Source organism: Lissotriton vulgaris, chromosome 2_2 (genome assembly GCF_964263255.1).
Source record: "Lissotriton vulgaris chromosome 2_2, aLisVul1.2, whole genome shotgun sequence".
Classification (NCBI taxonomy): domain Eukaryota; kingdom Metazoa; phylum Chordata; class Amphibia; order Caudata; family Salamandridae; genus Lissotriton; species Lissotriton vulgaris.
Genome location: NC_141688.1, coordinates 106,235,629 through 106,254,428, shown reverse-complemented (window position 1 = coordinate 106,254,428; position 18,800 = coordinate 106,235,629). Strand labels below are relative to the sequence as shown.

General features: G+C 47.9%; 1 protein-coding gene across 3 annotated transcripts in view; it reads right to left on the bottom strand.

Annotated features, from left to right (window-relative positions):
- RNF111 (ring finger protein 111) overlaps positions 1–18,800 on the bottom strand; it is a 370,041-nt gene that overhangs the window by 23,864 nt on the left and 327,377 nt on the right. For all 3 annotated transcript variants that reach the window (XM_086959381.1, XM_086959382.1, XM_086959383.1), the window contains one exon: positions 13,212–13,307. In XM_086959381.1, coding sequence (XP_086815507.1) covers positions 13,212–13,307 — 96 coding nt within the window. The remainder of the gene's footprint in view (positions 1–13,211; positions 13,308–18,800) is intronic.

Here is an 18,800-nt window from a genome sequence, read left to right as displayed (position 1 = left end):
TGCTTAATTCAGAGACTCTGTCCCTCACCACCCCTTATTGTAAAAACCGCATCCATGGAGGGCAACTCCAAATCTTCCAGTAAAACACGCATGTCTGTGTCATCAGCCTGCAATTGACTATCATACAATGCAGCATAATAGTTACGAAATTGGGTGTTTATCTGAAGCTGAGTGTATTCTAATTGCCCCGTTGGGGAGGTCAGCGCCAGAATAGGAGTGCATCTAGGGAGGGGGTCAGCTAACCACGCCAACAAAAGTACCTACCTTACCTCTTTCGGCATGCGCACGGGCCAAGTAAGCCCTATGGTCAAAGCACCTCAAGCGCTCCACGACTACCGCCACGGCCTCTTTAGAAATCAAAACCAGTTCCCGCGCCTCAGGTTTAGTTGAGTGGGTACGCTCGGCTTCCCTAAGATTCCTCTCTGCAGAGTCAATTTCTTGCAATAACATCTTCCATACTCCCACCCATTTAGTAATACACAAGCCCCGGATCACCACTTTAAAGGCATCCCACTCCAGTGCCGTTCTCGTAGCCGTACCCTCATTATTGCAAAAGTATCTTTCTATCCCCGTCTCCAGCTCAGCACGGAAGACATGGTCTTCTAGCATCTCTGGATGCAATCGCCAGGACGGTACTGCTGGGCGCGCCAGGGCCCAGCAGAAGCTCACCAGCAACGGGTTATGATCCGAGATGGTGCGCGATAAGTATTCACTACAAGCTACCATAGTAGCGAGGCCAGCGCTACACAGAACTGCAATGAGCCTCACATGCAATTCATGTAGGGCCGAGAAGTAGGAGTTATCTCGTTCCCCAGGGTGTTGTGCACCCCATACATCTATAAGTCCCTAGTTATCTTGCCACTGGGATCTGATCTTCGATAATTTATGAATTGGGGCATCGGGTAACGGGGGATGGGATCTATCCATAGTCACCTCTGTTATGGAGTTAAAGTCCCCTCCCAATAGTAACGGCCAGAGTTTCAGACATGTGAGCAAAGAAAGTCGCCTGCTCCACATTAGCGGCGTAAATACTGCAAATTTCCCCACAACCCCAACAATCCCAATCCCACCCTTGACACTACCCACGCTCCCCAGAACAGGCACTAACATAGTGAATCATATCCAAACAAACCCCAACAAGCGCCCTCAAAAGATTTCAAAGACATGCTAACTGGGAACCATCCGGTGGGGGTGGATAGAACCTAGCAATTCCACAGCAGCCAGCTGATGCTTCCAGCACCAACCCCCCAGTAAGGTCCGAATTCTCATCCATGAGGTGACAGCGCCCCCCAACCAATGAAATAAAGACATTTCAGCAATCAGGTGAACCCGCTGCCTCCCCAAGCAACTCGCCGTATAATAATCTACAATGTTCGGAGTGGCAGCACCCACAGGATAAGTCACAGAGTCTACCTTGCTTGTCATGGAGCGTCCACCATATAATCTGCCGTACCCGGTGTTACCTTGGGAAGAATCTGGCTGCCAGATTCAGATAGCTCAGCCTCGGTTTCATCAGCTTCTTTTTCAGAGCCCGTAGATACCACCTGCGAAGACACCTCGGCCCCAGCAATATTCACAACAGCCTGTAGCACTGCCAAGCGTTCCGTCTGAGACATCAAGTGACCCCCAAGCATCGATCGCCGTCTCCCATTACGACGGGGTCTGCTCCATCGCCGTCGCTGTGAGGACAAACCTGCCGCTCCCTTGCCGGCTCGATATTCCTCTAACCATGCCCAGGGCCCTTCAGGGCTATTACTAAAATGCGTTTTGCCATCCAGTGCAATTCGTAAGCGTGCTGGGAACATCAAAGAGTATTGTATGCCTTCATCACGGAGCGCGCGCTTGACCGCTAGAAAGGATGTTCTAGCCCGTTGTACTTCAAGCGTATAATCTGGGAACAGTGTAATTTTGCTATTGTCCACAGCATGGGGGCCCGAGGTTCTGGCCTTATTAAGGAGTAGGTCTCTGTATCTATAGTGTAGAACGATTCAGAAAAGGGGGTGGTGATGAACAGAGTGTCTGAATTAAGCAGACCACTCTTACCCAGTCCAAAGATCAGGGCTTGATCCATGACCATTATTTAGCTCACTGCACCATCCCAGCTCAGAACCTGGCTATATGCAAATTAGTCTGTCCCTTGCCCCGGAAGCTTGTTTCCTTCCCAGTATAAGAATTGGCTTGGTAGTTTGGTTTGCCCTGTTCCCATCATGCACTGGGACAGGAACAGACTAATTTGCATGTAGCCAGGTTCTGAGCTGGGATGGTGCAGTGAGCTAAAAAGCGGTGATGGATCAAGCCCTGATCTTTGGACTGGGTAAGAGTGGTCTGCTTAATTCAGACACTCTGTTCATCACCACCCCCTTTTCTGAATCTATAGTGTAGAAGGCGCTCCACTACTGTTCAATATGGGCGTCCAGGATATAAAACTGTGTATAAAACTGCAACAGGCCCTCTGGTGCAACCACATCCGGGAACCAGCGCTTCCCACCATATCAGATCCCTCAATTAGCTCCTGCAGGCCCACCACGCGAACATTGTTCCTTCCGCATTGTCAGCACGCTTCTCCAGGGTCCGCAGCCGGGATAGAACGTCTCCCATCTGAGCATCCAAATTGCGCTGTTCAGGCCCCATTTCATCCAGCTTAACCTCCGTCTGTCGCACTCTGTCAGATAACCTAGCATGATCAGCCTTCAAGAGACCCAATCCTGTTGCCACCTGCGCAATATCTTGTTGACGGGCCGTTCTAGTATCCGTTATGGCCTGCAAGATTTGTTCCACTTGGTGCTGCGGGAGTTCTCCAGGAGGATTAGTCGCTGGGTCATGCGACCCCCGCTCCGCTTCCCCCCCTGCTTCCCCCGGGGTTTCCCCATGATCAAATTCCTCAGGAGCTGCCCAGCACAGCAGTGGGCCGAAGTAGCTGTCTGTGTCGCCCCTCGCAGTGGGGGGCGAAGAACGAGCGGTAGCAGCAGCAACTCTCAAGCACCGCCAGACGGGAAGCGCAAAGATCGGGCAGTTCCACCTCTACAAAGCATTTAAGGCGAGGCGTCCAGAATCCAAGAACTCCAGGGGCCGCTGACCCAAAGAGTGGCCCTGCTAACCAGAAGAACACAGGCAGTATGCACATCTAGTCACGCCCAATCTGTACCAGTTCTGCGCAATACTGTCTAATTGTATATAGTGCTCCATGTGCCACCAGGGAAGGCTCGCCCAGCTGAGAAGTTGTGTGGCCGCTGCAAGATACGACCCAGAGTCGCGCTCCCCAGCGCTGACGCCGCTGCTGCAACCTGCCCAGTGATACTCCAGGCATCCCCACTAGCCGGACCTCGCCGTTAATCAGGCCAGCAGCCCCCCGGTCATCCCCGGCGGGTTTCCGCAGCAGTCCCCGGTCCGTCGTCCGGCGGCAACCCCACCCAGGCGGCTATCAGCCGTGCGCTACCTCCCCGCCGAAGGAGACACCGAGGGCGGCAGGCAAACCGGCTTCCACTTGCCCCCCGATCGGGCACGGCTCTGGTGTGGCCACACAGCTCTCACCGCTCAATCCCGCAGCCCTACTCGAGCGGTCTCCACAGGGCTCCGTAGCTTCCTCCGCTCCGCCATTCCAGGGGTTAGGGGGGAAAGACAGGCCACGTGGCCGACCGCACCTTCTCAGCCCCCTCACCGCAGCCGGCCGAAGGAAAGCAGTCCACCGCCCCCAACTACAGCCAGCAGTGCTCCGCAAGGGACAAGCACCGGACTCGCTTCTCTCCGCCAGCGAGGGGCTCGCAACAGGCAGCAGGTCGAGGCCACCCTCACTCCGGAGCGTCGATGCAGCCCTCACCGCTCAGTCAAGTTCGCAGGGGGTCCCCATGCAGCCGCCAGCGCCAGCAGGTCAATCGCGGCGCTCCCCAAGCCACCAGGCAGGGCCGCTCAGCCATCCGCAAAGTTCCGCCGATCGGAGAACATCACAGGCGCCACCATTTTAGGCAGCGGCCGAGTCCGGGAGCTTTGTCGGGACCCCAGAGCGCACAGGAGACACCGTACTCCACAAGGTTCACAGGGGCTGTTGTCGGTACCCACTACTCGGACAGGAGAATTTTAAGGACCCAGAGCAGCCCCCAAGCACTGTTCCCAATAAGCTGCGCGGGTGAGCGCGCGTGCACAGATGTCACCCTAAGCGCAGTGCGCTGTATTCAGCACGCACTACCGCGACAACGCGCTTTCAAAATGCGATGATTCTTTGATAGCACAGATGCGGGATTCGTGCTAATTGCAAGGCACACCAGCAGCTGTGCACTGAAAGAAAAAAAATGCAGTGTCAAACACGCCGCAAGCAGTCTCATTGCGCTCGGAAGGAAAAGTTACAGCTCTTCCTCCCGGTTTGCAAAGACCACACACTTTAGAAACTCATTTCCTCAGTTAAAAACTACGGAAACGATTTCTGATAATATGGTCTTAAAAAAATATGATTGCGGCTCACACGGACTGAAAAAGTAAAAACCATTCTTACATACAGTAAGAAAACGTTCAGCATCACCAACTCTAACAAAAACATATAGCTGTATAACACCATAAAATAACAATCTAATGATGCACAGGCAGACGCATTTGTCACAATAAAGCATTCTTAGTACATCCTGGGTTATACTCACTGCTTTAAAAATCTGCATAGTCGAAATCCGGAACCAATCACATTCAGCCTGCCTTTTCCTGACAAACACAGATTCCCGGCTCTCGAAACAGACAGAGGACAAGGGGCGTACAGCACCTCGCAGCCCCCTGTTGTGGGGGGGGGGGGGGGCATGCTCCAGGGCCCCCCTCACTTCATCAAAGAAAATTAAGGCTCTTAATAAATTAAGTGGTGCATTGCACACGCACACCTGGGCCCCGAGAGTCAGGAGAGAGGCTCACCCGAGCCTCTCTCTCATTATATTTAAATAGCGCAATGTGTGCATGTGCGGCCCCGGCCGGGCCTCTGCAATGCTCTGATCTCTGAGCCTCTTCATTCAGGAATAGGTGACAGAGATTAAGATTCAGAGGAGCGAGGTGAGGTCGGTGATGGGTGAACAAGTAGAATGAAAGGAGTGAGGAAGATAGAGGAAAGAAAGAAGGGGAGAGGCAAGTACAAGCAACTTTATTTAAAAACGCTGCAATAGCTTTGGAAGAACGTTTATTTAAAACGCTGCAAGACATTTATGTAAAAAAGAAAGTGGCAAGATATTGGAGAGGCAGTCTATCAAGCACGCAGCAATAACTTAGACACTGTCCACAATGTCCACAGAAGTAGCAGTTTGAGTATGCCCCCCCCAGTAGATATTTCTGCACTAATATTTTAATCGTAACCCTGTTCCTGTTCAGTTTAAGGGCAACTGTCAGTCAACGGCAATTGGCTTTAAGTCAAAAAATGATACAATCGGAATCAGGGTAAGCCTAGAGTAACTGTCAGACTAGGGAGTGAAGTAAAATATAAGCCTGTAACAAAAAAAAAGGTATGATTACCGAGTACATGGTGTAAGAAGCTGGAGTAATTTGATGAACAGGGAAATAAAAAAGTTGAACGAAATGGAAAACAAAATTGCTAGACATTAACTTTATGCTGTTGATGGAAAGATTCTTGGACTAACAAAAAGAGAGCTTGGTGGCTGAGGCTGTGAATATTTTGCAGTGTGATTCTACTCAGGATTCACATGCAATGCATCGTTCCACCAGCTGGTGGGTGGGTGAGGAAAAAGCGTGCATGAAAAGTATCATTTTGCATTGGCCATAGGAGCAGTCTGTATATTTAATAAAAAGGTTTCCCATAAGGCCAGGGTTCCCTACTGCGTGCCTATTAGCTTCAATTTATATTTCCACCATACTATTCAGAAGCACTATCCAAATCACGAACAGAAATAATTTTCCACTATCAGTCCCAGAAAGAGTTTATAGCGACCCTTAAAAGAAGAAAACAGAACATGGGCAAAAAAGTGCACAGGATCTAAAAAACACTGAAAACTGACATGAAGACAGTTTTTTCCAACGTGCTGCGAGAAAACAGGGTTATGTTTAGTGTCTGTCTTTTCAGGATGTTTCATTTTCTGTCTGCCTACTGTGTAAATTATGTTACCTAAGTGAGGTTTGCATGATGTCAGCAATCAGTGCCTCCCTCATGATCATGACAATATTATTTGTTACAACTGCACTCTTTTTAAACCAAACTGTAGTGCAGATAGTTCATAATAGCACAAAATATGAAGACTTCAGTCCAAAGATATCAGATTTCAGTAGTGACAAGAAAGGTTTACACATCAATTGCAGCAAATTTACGCAATGAAAACATTTCCCATTCTGATGAGAATTAAGAAGAGGAGCCATAGGTTAGTATCTGCTCAAAAAGCAATTCTGACTTTCTCAAAAAAACTGTAAACTGGTAATGTCAAAAACAGAAAAAACGTGGGAGTCAAAATCGTCTGGACCAATACTGCTTTTGTTGACACAAGATGACAATAAAACACTGCAAAGATGAAGTGATGAGACACTTTTCAATTCGACTTGGGAAGCAGATGAAACTTAAACCAAAGCCAGATTTCTTTAGATCTTGAACTGAACTTACGTTGAAAGCAAAACCTTTTGATTAAACGTTAAATGGGAAAAAACGAGATCCTATTGTCATTGAATGGACATAATTTTTTTTAATGAACCACATCGTCTTGAAGGCCATTCAGAAATGATATATTTACCACAACATACCCAGGAATCTGAAAACGATGTACCAGACAACACAAAGAAAATCAGCAGTATCCTAACGAAAACGAATGGAGATTGAAAAAATAGAGCATTGAATGCCTTTAACTTGTAGTTACTGTGCGGAAAAAGATCAGTCAACTCTGCTTCTAATATAGGTCTACCCTTTGATAGAAAGCAATAAACAAGACGGAGTTGGCAAGGAGATTGAGATGGTCCATTCGTGCAGTGATGCATTTAAATCTCCTGTTACCCAGCTGGTATGGACATCAAAAGTGACAAAATATGAAGGAGATCCTATAATGTATGCTTAAGTATGAACAACAAGCACTGGCATAGCCAATAGATCTCGCCTCCAGCTTTACCAATTTGTCTTAGCCATGTTGTACAGCAGTGTGGCTGCTATTCAGTATGGCTAAAAATTACTGGTACAAAGTGGCGTGGAGTGAAGCCTCCTAACGTGGAGTAGAGTGTATTGTTATGGAGTGGCGCTGAGTTGAGTGGTATGGTGTGGTATGAAGCGGTATATAGTGATGTGGAATGTAATTTAGGAAGTATAGTGTCGTCCTAAAAAGTATCCGATGGCCCTGATGCAGACTCTAGCATATGAGGGCTATACTCTATACTACTAAGCAAAATAGGGTTAATAAAAACAAAGTCTCATTGTTCTCTTAAAAACGATAGCATCGCCTCAACACTGATTTTATTATGAACAACGCCCGGGCTGTTTGACGCTTATGTTCTACCCCACAACCGACCTCCGAAATTAAGACCGGACATTTTGACCTTACTACCAGTGAAACACCTAAATCAACGTTTACACCCTTGTTAGAGTGGGACAAAAACATATCTGAAAACATTCAACTTCGCTCCTAGAACACACTAAAGTTTAAAATTAAAGGATCCACATTGTCCACAATGTCCACAGAAGTAGCAAATACTCTTCCTCTCCCTCCCTCTATCTCCTTCTCCATATCTCTATCTCCCTCCCTCGCCCTCCCTTTCCCGCTCTGTCCCTCCCTCTACCTCCCTCTCCCTTCCTCTACCGCTCTCTCCCTCTCCCTGTACCGCTCTCTCCCTTCGCCTACCTACCTCTCCCTCTACCTCCCTCTCCCTCTCCCTCTACCTTTACCTCTCTCCTTCCCTCTACTTCCCTCTCCCTTTCCCTACTCTACCTCCCTCTCCTTCTACCTCTCCCTCCCTCTACCTCTCTGTCCCTCCCTCTATCCCCCGCTCCCTCTCCCTCCCGCTCTGTCTCTACCTACCTCTCCCACTCTGTCCCTCCCTGTACCTCTCTATCCCTCCCTCTACCTCTGTCCCTCCCTCTCCCTCTATCTCTGTCCCTCCTTCTCCCTCCCTCTCCATCTACCTCTCTGTCCCTCTCTCTACCTCCCTCTCCCTCCCTCCCTCTACCTCTGTCCCTCCCTCTCCCTATAGCTCACTCTCCCTTTCCCACCCCCTCTCCCTCCCTGTCTCTACAGATCTCTCCCGCACTGTCCTTCCCTCTCCCCCCCCCTCTCTCCCTCCCTCTCCCTTTCCTTCCCTCTAACTCCCTCTGTCTCTACCTACCTCTCCCACTCTGTCCCTCCCTCTTCCTTTCCCTCCCTCTCTGTCTCTACCTACCTCTCCTGCTCTGTCCATCCCTCTACCTCAATCCCTCCCTCTACACCTCTGTCCCTCCCTCTACCTCTCTGTCCCTCCCTCTACCTCTCTGTCCCTCCCTCTACCTCTCTGTCCCTCCCTCTACCTCTCTGTCCCTCCCTCTACCTCTCTGTCCCTCCCTCTACCTCTGTCCCTCCCTCTCCCTCTAGCTCCCTCTCCCATTTCCTCCCTCTCTGTCTCTACCTACCCCTCCCCCTCTGTCCCTCCCTCCCTCTCCCTGTACCTCTTTCTCTATCTCTACCTACCTCTCCTGCTCTGTCCCTCCCTCTACCTCTCCCTCTCCCTCTACCTCTTTGTCCCTGCCTCTCCCTCTCCCTTTCCCTCCCCCTACCTCTGTCCCACCCTCTCCCTCTCTGTCCCTCCCTCTCCCTTTCCCTCCCTCTACCTCTGTTCCTCCCTCCCTCTCCTTTTACCTCCCTCCCTCCCTCTACCTCTTTGCCCCTCCCTCCCTCTCCCTCCTCTCCCTCCCTCTCCTTCTACCTCTCCCTCTCTGTCCCTCCCTCTAGCTCCCTCTTCCTCTAGCTCCCTCTCCCTCTAGCTCCCTCTACCTCGCTCTCCCACCCTCTCCATCTACCTCTGTCCCTCCCTCTCCGTCTATCTGTCCCTCCCTCTTCCTCTCTCTATACCTCGCTGTCCCTCCCTCTCAATCTACCTCTGTCCCTCCCTCTGTCCCTCCCTCTCTGTCCCTCCCTCTCTACCTCCCTCTCCATCCCTCTGCCCCACCCTCTCCCTCTCCATCTAGCGCCTCTCCCTCTACCTCCCTCTATCTCTATCTTTACCTCCCTTACCTCCCTCTCCCACCCTCTACCCCCTTTTCCCTCCCTCCACTTCCCTCCCTCCCTCTACCTTCCTCGCTCTCTGTACCTCTCTGTCTCTGTACCTCTCTGTCTCTGTACCTCTCTGTCTCTGTCCCCATCTGTCTCTGTCCCCATCTGTCTCTGTCCCCATCTGTCTCTGTCCCCATCTGTCTCTGTCCCCATCTGTCTCTGTCCCCATCTGTCTCTGTCCCCATCTGTCTCTGTCCCCATCTGTCTCTGTCCCCATCTGTCTCTGTCCCCATCTGTCTCTGTCCCTATCGGTCTCTGTCCCTATCGGTCTCTGTCCCTATCGGTCTCTGTCCCTATCGGTCTCTGTCCCTTTCGGTCTCTGTCCCTTTCGGTCTCTGTCCCTTTCGGTCTCTGTCCCTTTCGGTCTCTGTCCCTTTCGGTCTCTGTCCCTTTCGGTCTCTGTCCCTTTCGGTCTCTGTCCCTTTCGGTCTCTGTCCCTTTCGGTCTCTGTCCCTTTCGGTCTCTGTCCCTTTCGGTCTCTGTCCCTTTCGGTCTCTGTCCCTTTCTGTCTGTATCTGTCCCTATCTGTCTATATCTGTCCCTATCTGTCTCAGTCTCTAGGTGCAATTGTCCAAATTCTGAATGTGCTTACATCCAGGCGCACATCACGCATTGGGCTCAAAGAGCTTAAGCCCCAGCCCCCCGCCACTTACCCATTCGTTTGTGGCAGCCCGGGCTGAGACAGCTTCCTGGGCGCGCACACAGCCGCACCCGAGTACTTCACAGGTCTTCCACTTACTTGGTAATGAGGCTTTGTTGTTTTTTCCACTCATTCTTACAGCACATGCATCTCCACTTTGCCTAGGAACAACAAGGCAAGGTCCATGCACCGCCAATGAAGGCCTGCCGGGCCGTACTAGGAGTATTATCTATGTAATTAGTTTACACAACTTTAAAATACTTTTTAAGTACTTTGACTTGTATTTGCTCTAAAAATTACGGCAAGCCTAACCACAGAACATAGTATAGTTTAACGTGGCCATGTATGTGTGGAAATGCACCCTCTTTTCAGATTTTTAAGCAAATGTTTGGAGGGATATTTGCTCTGCACACACACACGGTCTGGTTCCTAGCGCACTTTGCCATGGCTGCAGTGCACAGAGACCCTACACTGCCGCACACAGAGGAAAAAAATTAGAGGGAACATTGCCCCCAAGACAGGATAAATTGCGGGGTCAGTACGGAGCTACAGGCTCACGCTTCCTCTTTCATCAGCTCCGAAGCCACACCCCGGTTTACTGATGTAGTAATTATGCTGGTATGAATTTAATGAACTTGTGATGACAAAAGTTACATAAAAGGGCCACCATGGTATTCCAGATGACATTTGAATGCCAGGCAAAACATGAAGTATTGAGGTTCTGGAAATATTGAGTACACCCTTGTTTAACTCACTCATATTTTGTTCTATGTTCAATATAATTGATGAGGGACACCATTATGTTTGGGGTAATAACTTTTTAGACAGTTACATTTACGGCGTGTGTCATAGCAAAGCAGGGTATTTGGCAGTGGCACGAGGCAACAGGTCAGGGAAAGCTGTATTACTGTAAGAGGAGATTTCAGATCCTTAAAGCAACCAGGTTTCCGATGTTGGGTTGCTGGCAATGAAAATGCATTTAGTAGAATGTTGCAAGGACTGGCTACTGATGCATGGTAAAAGCTGCTGGCTGATTAGGTTCTGTTCAAAATGAGAACCAGGACTAAAGAGTTGCATCGACACAAAAGGCTGTAGACAGATTTTGTGTCATACGAAACAGCTACATGAATGCGATATGGTTGGGGGCGCTTTAACTACAAAAAGTGTTCCACAGAATTAAGTTACGGCACTTAGCATAATTGCCCAACTCACAACCTCTTAGTTTCATTGGCAGATTTCATTATAAAATGTATATATTTAGCAGAATGTTTACTTTGATGAAAATATTTCTTAGACATCAGACTTCTCTGTAGGCAAATAGTGGTGGATGCTTAAAAACAGAGGCAAGATTAGGTCAGTGGACACTAATGGCACAGTTCTGAATTTAGTGCTATCACTTCATTTGATAAGCGTTAAGCTCATGCATACACTATTTGTAAACAAGACTGACAACTAAGGTAGCGAGTGTTTCAATTTATATGAGTCCTGTCCTAATAAGTCCTACAATGAGACAATATGTACTGAAACCTCTGAGGTGTGCTCAACGTTTGTGATAATGCAACTTGTACATTTTATCTCTTTAACACCTTGCCTGCGGCAGGAATTCCAGCCCGGTGCTGGACATTTCAATTGCGGGCGGGGTCATGACGGAACCCACCCGTCATGCGCACAGGCCACCCGTGGCTCATGGTGGCTGGGTTCTGTCACGAGCATCGAAGGGGTTAAGGTGCAGCAGATTGGTACAATTCTGATGCTGAGCCTGACTGTCATGCATGAATGCATCATCTAAAGCTTGAAATTACAGTCAGGCGCCCGAAGGTCTTCCTTCCATACCCACTGTTCCTCACAAAATAGATGTGTTCATATGTATGCTGTGAGAATATAGTGCACTTAGATTTTCACATAATAAAATATGTTATACTAATTACAATTGGTTTGTTGGGTTTTCTGTTGGTATCCCAACTGTAGACTTCTTCCTGCCACCCAGTCATTCAGCCTTTTACAGTTGCTAACTAATAGCACAGCGGAGGCATGGGGTAATGGTGCTAACAGGGTTGTAGAAATCTGATGCTGTTATATTCCATATAGATGCCCCAATATAGGCTCAGGTAACATTGTAACCTTTCACCTATAGTCTCCCCTACATTACACACAACGGTTCTTGGGGACTGACCTTTTTCCTAGACATGACAGCACCCAGAACACTGGATTTTCCCTGGTGAAAGCCTCATACATTATGCATGAGGATTCTTGGAAACTCAGCAGGACTACCAACTCCTGTATACCAACCATGTATAAAGTTCATTGCCAACATCATCCTAAATCCGACAATTGGCACAGAAAGGTAACACCCCCGGGGAAACCTGTGGGTATATAAACATTACATCTTGCTGAGACAGACAAAGGAGATCAGGATTTTTCTGCAAAACACACCGACGCGAGATGCTGAGGCTCCTACATGCAGATACTCCATCTCGCAGTAGTCTAACATCCCTTGCGGGGTGTCCAACTCGAGACCCAGACGGATCCCATAGTCTCTCGCTTCAGGTAATGAGGTTGACTTTACCCTAGAGGGACTCTTGGCTTAAGTCCTACATACATGCTAGGTACACTTAGGTACATATAGTTAGGGTAGCATCGTAGGAATACGCATTTTATTGTCATGTATTTTATATACTTGCCTGGATTCATGGATATAGCAAAATGGTAGAAATCTACCATCCTTTTACTTTCTTAGTGCTTCTAATCATGTATATCTGTTGCTGTCTAATGGTTGTTTCAGTGCACCTATTTTACATTACAATAACGACTGTTCAATAAATACTTATTGAAAAACCTCCATACCGTTTATTCTGTGTATCTCTCTGAGACTAAGTGAGCACGAGTGACTGAGCGAAAAGTAGTACAGTTGCCACGGTTCTGAGGGATCAGGGTCATCATGTACGATAGTTGTCAAGAACTATTCTCTCCCTGGTAAGAGGAGTTTCTAGTGGCACTGTGAGCTATCTGGTACACAGGCCAGCATACACTGTGTGGGTGTCTAGTATCAGTCTGACACCAATCTCACAGTGTATGTTGCCTAAATAAGCCAGTCCTATACAAGTTTTATAGGAACTACACAACAATGTCAGTAAAATGAATACCACATGGGGGGAGCTTCAAAAAAGTCAAATGAAAATAGGCAGCCATAAGATATTGTACATCATAATTTTTCGGTCCAGTATACCTTTCGCCCTTAATAAAAGGGGCAGCATTTCCTGTTTAAGTAGCTTCATACTTCTGCTCATAAAGTAGCAGACTTAAATGTACCTATTGTCTTAAATATTTAAATTCTTCACAATTTACTTTGCATATAAAAACATTAATGTATTAGCAACACACACCTTTTTATATTTATGTGGGTATGTACACCTTTCAATAGTGCCCTGGGAGGCACCACGATTCACGTTTCCTAATCGCTCTTCCAAGTGAATAAGCTCCTGTAAAGAAGGGACAAGAAGTATCCATGTCATATTAATGTGAAAAGCAAATTGCACACTGTAAACGCTGCATGCTAAATAAAGCAAAGAGACATATCCATACTAGGTGGCAATGTTACCATACCAACAGCTGAATAAGTAAGGTGGAAATAAATGCAAGCATGTTGCGACATAGGGCCATATTACAACTAAAAATGTTCATACATCCAATTAGACTGTTTGAAATATCTGATAATGGATCACCTTATGTGTGGCTGGGAAAGTGCATGAAATGTTACAAAGAATTTTGTTTTATTCTATTTTTTCAAACTAAATGCAGAATACTTATAATCCATTAGTAGTGTGCAGTAGTATTTAATTAGAAAACAAATTTGATGGCTGAATGTTTTTTTTAACATTATGACTGAACATTTTGTTACACAAACCTTACCTCCGTAGGTTCAAAGCACCAGTAGTTGAATTTATCACAGGTCTAACCGTTAGTATTGAGAAAAAAGTCATATGCTAATATGAGCATGCACTTTGTTTTAAAATCAAGTAATTCTCAATAGAAGACTAGTTTTGCTAATGAGATACGCTGTGCTTTACATCTATCTCCACATGTACAAGAAAGCTCATGAATAAACAAGCTCACTCCAATAATGAGGACATTTTTATTCAAATCTACTCCTTTGGCAAATTGGGAGTAACTTCCAAATGGCACTATTTTCTTCAGAATAGTAAACTGTAAGACTTGAATTCTCTACAATCCCTTTTGTCATACAGAATAGGAATTAAGTAGGTAAATCTGTCCCAACAGAGAACACTTACTATCGGTAATCCTCTTACTGGAAAATTCTCAAATCACACATTGAATTCTCAAATCACAGATTCCCCGCACTGTGAACCTCTCAATGCATCAGATTGGATCTGGGAATCTTCTCTGCAATTGCTCTTGTACAACAATAGGTGCCAAACCCCAGCAGCATACAGGTGCCATCCATGCATGCTAACATCAGTTTAATTATATGTGCCCTCAAATTCAAAGAACCAACATCCAATTGGCAAAATGACAGTGCAAGAAATCTAAACTGGAATCATATTAAGCACTAAAAGGCCACTCCAGAGATTCCCTCCAGGTGGAGTTTAGGAGTGGACTTTACATCGGGAATTCCTGTAGAATCAAAATGGCTTTCTCTGCATACTTGAGAATTGATATAGTAGTGCCTGCCTAAAGTATGGACAGATGCCCACATGGCTGACTGGCAGATGTCCAAAGCCAGGACATGCCCAGCTAAAGCAGTAGTCCCAGCCTTCATTCTGGTGGAATGAGCCCAAAGGCCTTTAAGAGGATCCTTTTTAGCCAAGAAATAACACATTTTGTTGCAGATCAGCAATACAACAGGATAAGATTAACTTCTGGAACACTTTTCCCTTCTTCACATAGGGGAACCCAACAAAGATGATCATGCATATAGTACTCACTACTTCTATAAATACTAAACTTAAGAGCATGCTGAGCACCAGTGAAGCCACTCTTTCTCCTTCGATGGGTGCAGAAGAGAAAATAAAATGCTGGGTGGAGTGTGATGAACTACCCACGTCAAACAGTGACTTCCCTTTTGGAAGAAAAGAAGCACCAACCCCAAGTACCAATTTAGCAGGGAAAAAGGTGTATACAGAAGCTGTAGTTACAGAGTCTGCACCTCACTGATACGACATGCCGTAGTAATTGTGATAAAAAATGCTATCAAGAGCTTCTGAGTACAGCTGCGAAGATGCTCAAATGGAGCCCACATCAAGAAAGTCAAGACCAAGTCAACGTGTCACTAAGACATAATAGAGCAGTAGGAGGAAATATCAGCACAAGTCCCTTTAAGAAATACATCTCAAGGGGTGTTCTAAATAAACGAGGGCTGATTCAATAAACGAGGCCAGACCCATAGAGCAAACAAATAACTTAACTAGACTGAGAGCAAAGCTTTGTAGGTGGAAAGACAATACAAACACCACCAAATCAGCTTCACCAGTAGAGGGGAAAGATTATGTTACTTACCCTGTAACATTTGCTCTTGGCATGCAATGCTGTAGATTCACATTGTAAGTATAAGTCCACCATCTAGTGTTGGGCTCGGACGATTAAGAGTTGTTTTTCTTCAAAGAAGTTTCCTCGAGTCACGAAGTTGTACGACGACTCCTGTTGGTGATACTGCATATGGGCATAGACTCCATTGTTAGATTGTTTTGCCGCAAATGGGTGAGAATAGAGTTGTAGCAAGTATTAGTAATGTGTTGTCCATGCAAGTAATGTGAATTAACGGAAATATACTGTGACCTACCTACACAGACTTTCGGAGAGGAGGGAGGGCGTATATGAATCTACAGGCATTACTTGCCAAGAACAGATGCTTACAGGGTAAGCAACATAATACGTTAGAAGCATGTGTGGTGTAGATACGCATGCTGTGCATTGACTGTAAAGCAGCCCCTCTGCAGAAGTGGTGGCTAGCCTGTGGGGGTTGCAGTTGTTTGAGCCCGTAGTACTGCCTGGCTAATATTGGCTTGTAAACGTGCTAGTACATCCAAACAATGTTCTGTGAAGGTGTGTGGTGTGGACAATGTTGCTGCTTTGCAAATGCCAGCAAGGGAAATATTGAAAGAAAATGCCATAAAAGCGCCTATTTTACGAGTTGAGTGCGCATTAGGGAAGACAGTTTTCGGTCCCAATTTGTGACACTTTGGAGCCGAAGAATATTTTCGTGCCGATGTGGTTGGATCCGAAGCACTGTAACTTTGGTGTCTCGGAACTGGACTTTTAGGAAGTGGAGGACCCTACTGTAGGTCAAGATTTCGGTGCCAAGCCCAAGGGCAGGGCTTCCGAATCCGTATGTTGGTTCGCGGCATGGCTTTTAAGCAGTGGCAAACTGTGAGCATTTTTTTCGGATGCAACCTATTATTTTGACCTTGGATCATGGACAGTTGTATTCACGGTCCTTTGTTTCTGAGCGGACTCAAGACTGGCAGAATCTTGTTCCATGTCTGAACTGGAGTCGGAATCAAGGATGAACAAGGATTCCTCTTGGCCTGCCATTGCCTCTTCCTCCTCTTCTCAACCGAAGATGTCCGGAGAGTCATCTGCTAGAATGCAAAGCATTTCTTGGCGATGGGCACGTCATTCTCAACGTGTCATTTGTGGGGTAAAAGCTCTGCAGGCCTCACAGGTATCCTCTCGATGATCGGGTGAGAGGCATAGACAGTCCTGTCAAGTATCACGCAACAGGTGTGACACTCACGCATTTCAGTGCGGTGCTCCGCAACACCGCACTGAAATGCATTGTCACGCATTTTGCCGACTCATAAATTCGAGCCACCAGAGGTGCCTGTGCATGGCTCCTGCTGCTCCGCGTCCGAGAGACGTGCTGCTGCCAGTGGCAGCAGCTGCTCTAGTACGCCGACGACACGCAGCTGGCCATCGCTCTCTCTGAAGGTCCTTCCAACTCTTCCTCCAGCTTCAAAAACGGCCTCTCCGCGGTTGCCCAATGGATGACAAAGAACTGCTTACAGCTCAATGCTGGAAAAACAGAGGTGCTACTCCTTGGCAAAAACACTAGCCTCTGGAATGAACACTGGTGGCCGTCCTCCCTGGGCACCATCCCCCCTCCCAAATCCCTAGTAAAAAACCTAGGCGTTTGGATGGACGCCTCACTCAACTTTCAGGCCCACACTAAAAAAAGTTGCCGGCACCTGTATTGGCCTGCTGAGGAGCCTTAGCCACATACTAGGGTTTTTCGACGCCAAAACGCGCCAACTTATTATCCAAGCCACCATCCTCTCACGTCTGGACTACGCCAATGTACTCCTTCTTGGTGCCAACAAAAGTGAGGTAGCACGACTCCAACGCGTGCAAAACTCTGCGGCTAGAACTTTGGTCGGCCTCCCCCGCAGATGCTCAGCCAGAGCTACCATCAAAAAACTACACTGGCTACCCGTTGATTCCAGAATCAAATTCAAGACCCTCATCATGACCTACAAAATCCTCAAACTCGATACCCCCCCTCTGCTTCGAGCGCTCCTCACTCCCTATGCGCCGTCACGGACCCTAAGATCTTCTAACCAGAACCTTCTATGCGTCCCGCGCATAAAACTTTGCCGCATGGGCGGCCGCTGCTTCAGGTTTCTTGGAGCCAAACTTTGGAACGACCTGCCGCAACACATTCGCTCCATCGAAACCCTACCAGCTTTCCGGAAAGCAGTAAAAACTTATCTATTCCCTCTCCCGTAATGTCCCTCTCATCCCTTTTCCGCTCAAGCCAGGATCTTGGTTCTTAGCGCCGGGACGCCTCATTGCTGGGGCAGCTGTTTGCGCTCCACCAAATATATAGAATAGAATAAATAGTTATGTTATGTTGTAATGGCTGCTCTCAGCTTGTGGGCTGAGTGAGAGTGCGGCAGCGCTAGGCCGCTACAATGTAACAATGCTGACTCCAGGCTGTCCGCGGCGCTGTAATTTCCTGTCGCGCCACGGCTTAAATTTGACACGGGACACACTGGCAATTAATTAAGGGGGGGGGGGGGGGGGGGCGGGGCCGCCCTATCAGCAGGATGCTAGCTAACACAGCTAGGCACTCACCACGGGCGCCAAGGTATATCCTCGCCCGTCGCGGCATTTACACTGACTTCAGGACTTGGCTTGGATAAATTTAATACATGAGGTGCACAGCCACACGTAGCGCGGGTCGGGCGGACTGCAGACAGTGATGTTAGCTGCCTGCCTCACATTCCGAGTTTAGAGAAGTCCAGCCGCGCGGCCTAATTTTGCAAGAACCAGCCGCGACGGACACCCACCGTGGCCGGAGGGGTGCTGCACTACAGTCTAGCAGCCATGTGAATGACTGGTCCAGAGCGAACTTCGGACCTCAGATCTGTCCTGTCCTGCAGTCAGGTCGCTACGCTAGGACAGGACAGGCCCAGGAACTAAATTAATAAAAGCAATGCCGCCCGCCGGCAATTTTATTTCCGAGCAGCCGGGGCAAGCCAACTCGAGGGCACTGGTGAAAGACAGGGCCCAGCCCAGCTGCATCATGCAGTTACAGGAGATTGCGGTCCGGTGAGAGGGCCCGTCCTCACTGGCATAGAGTCACGCCGGCCGGCTCAGTAAGCATGGGGCAGAGGAAGAACAGAACAAGCTGAGAGGATTTCTTCATTTCCCGTCCCTCTCACCCCCCCCCCACCAATCCCCTCCGAGGTTGGTGTGACGGCTTCTCTCTATGGGAGGGAAGGGTCGGTGCACGGACAAAGGTTCGAGGAGAGCCGCAGCTTACTGTAGCTCATCTCTAACTCTGCAGAGGCACATACTTACAAAGCAATAATTGATCAATGGAACAAAGGCTTTCTTATGCCAAAGAACCTAGCGCCACAACTACTTTTAGTAGATGTTCCCGGGCCTTGTCAGGTCCTCCTTCGATTGTACCAGTCTGACAGGATGTTTCATTTCCTGGCTGCCAGCCGGGCCCC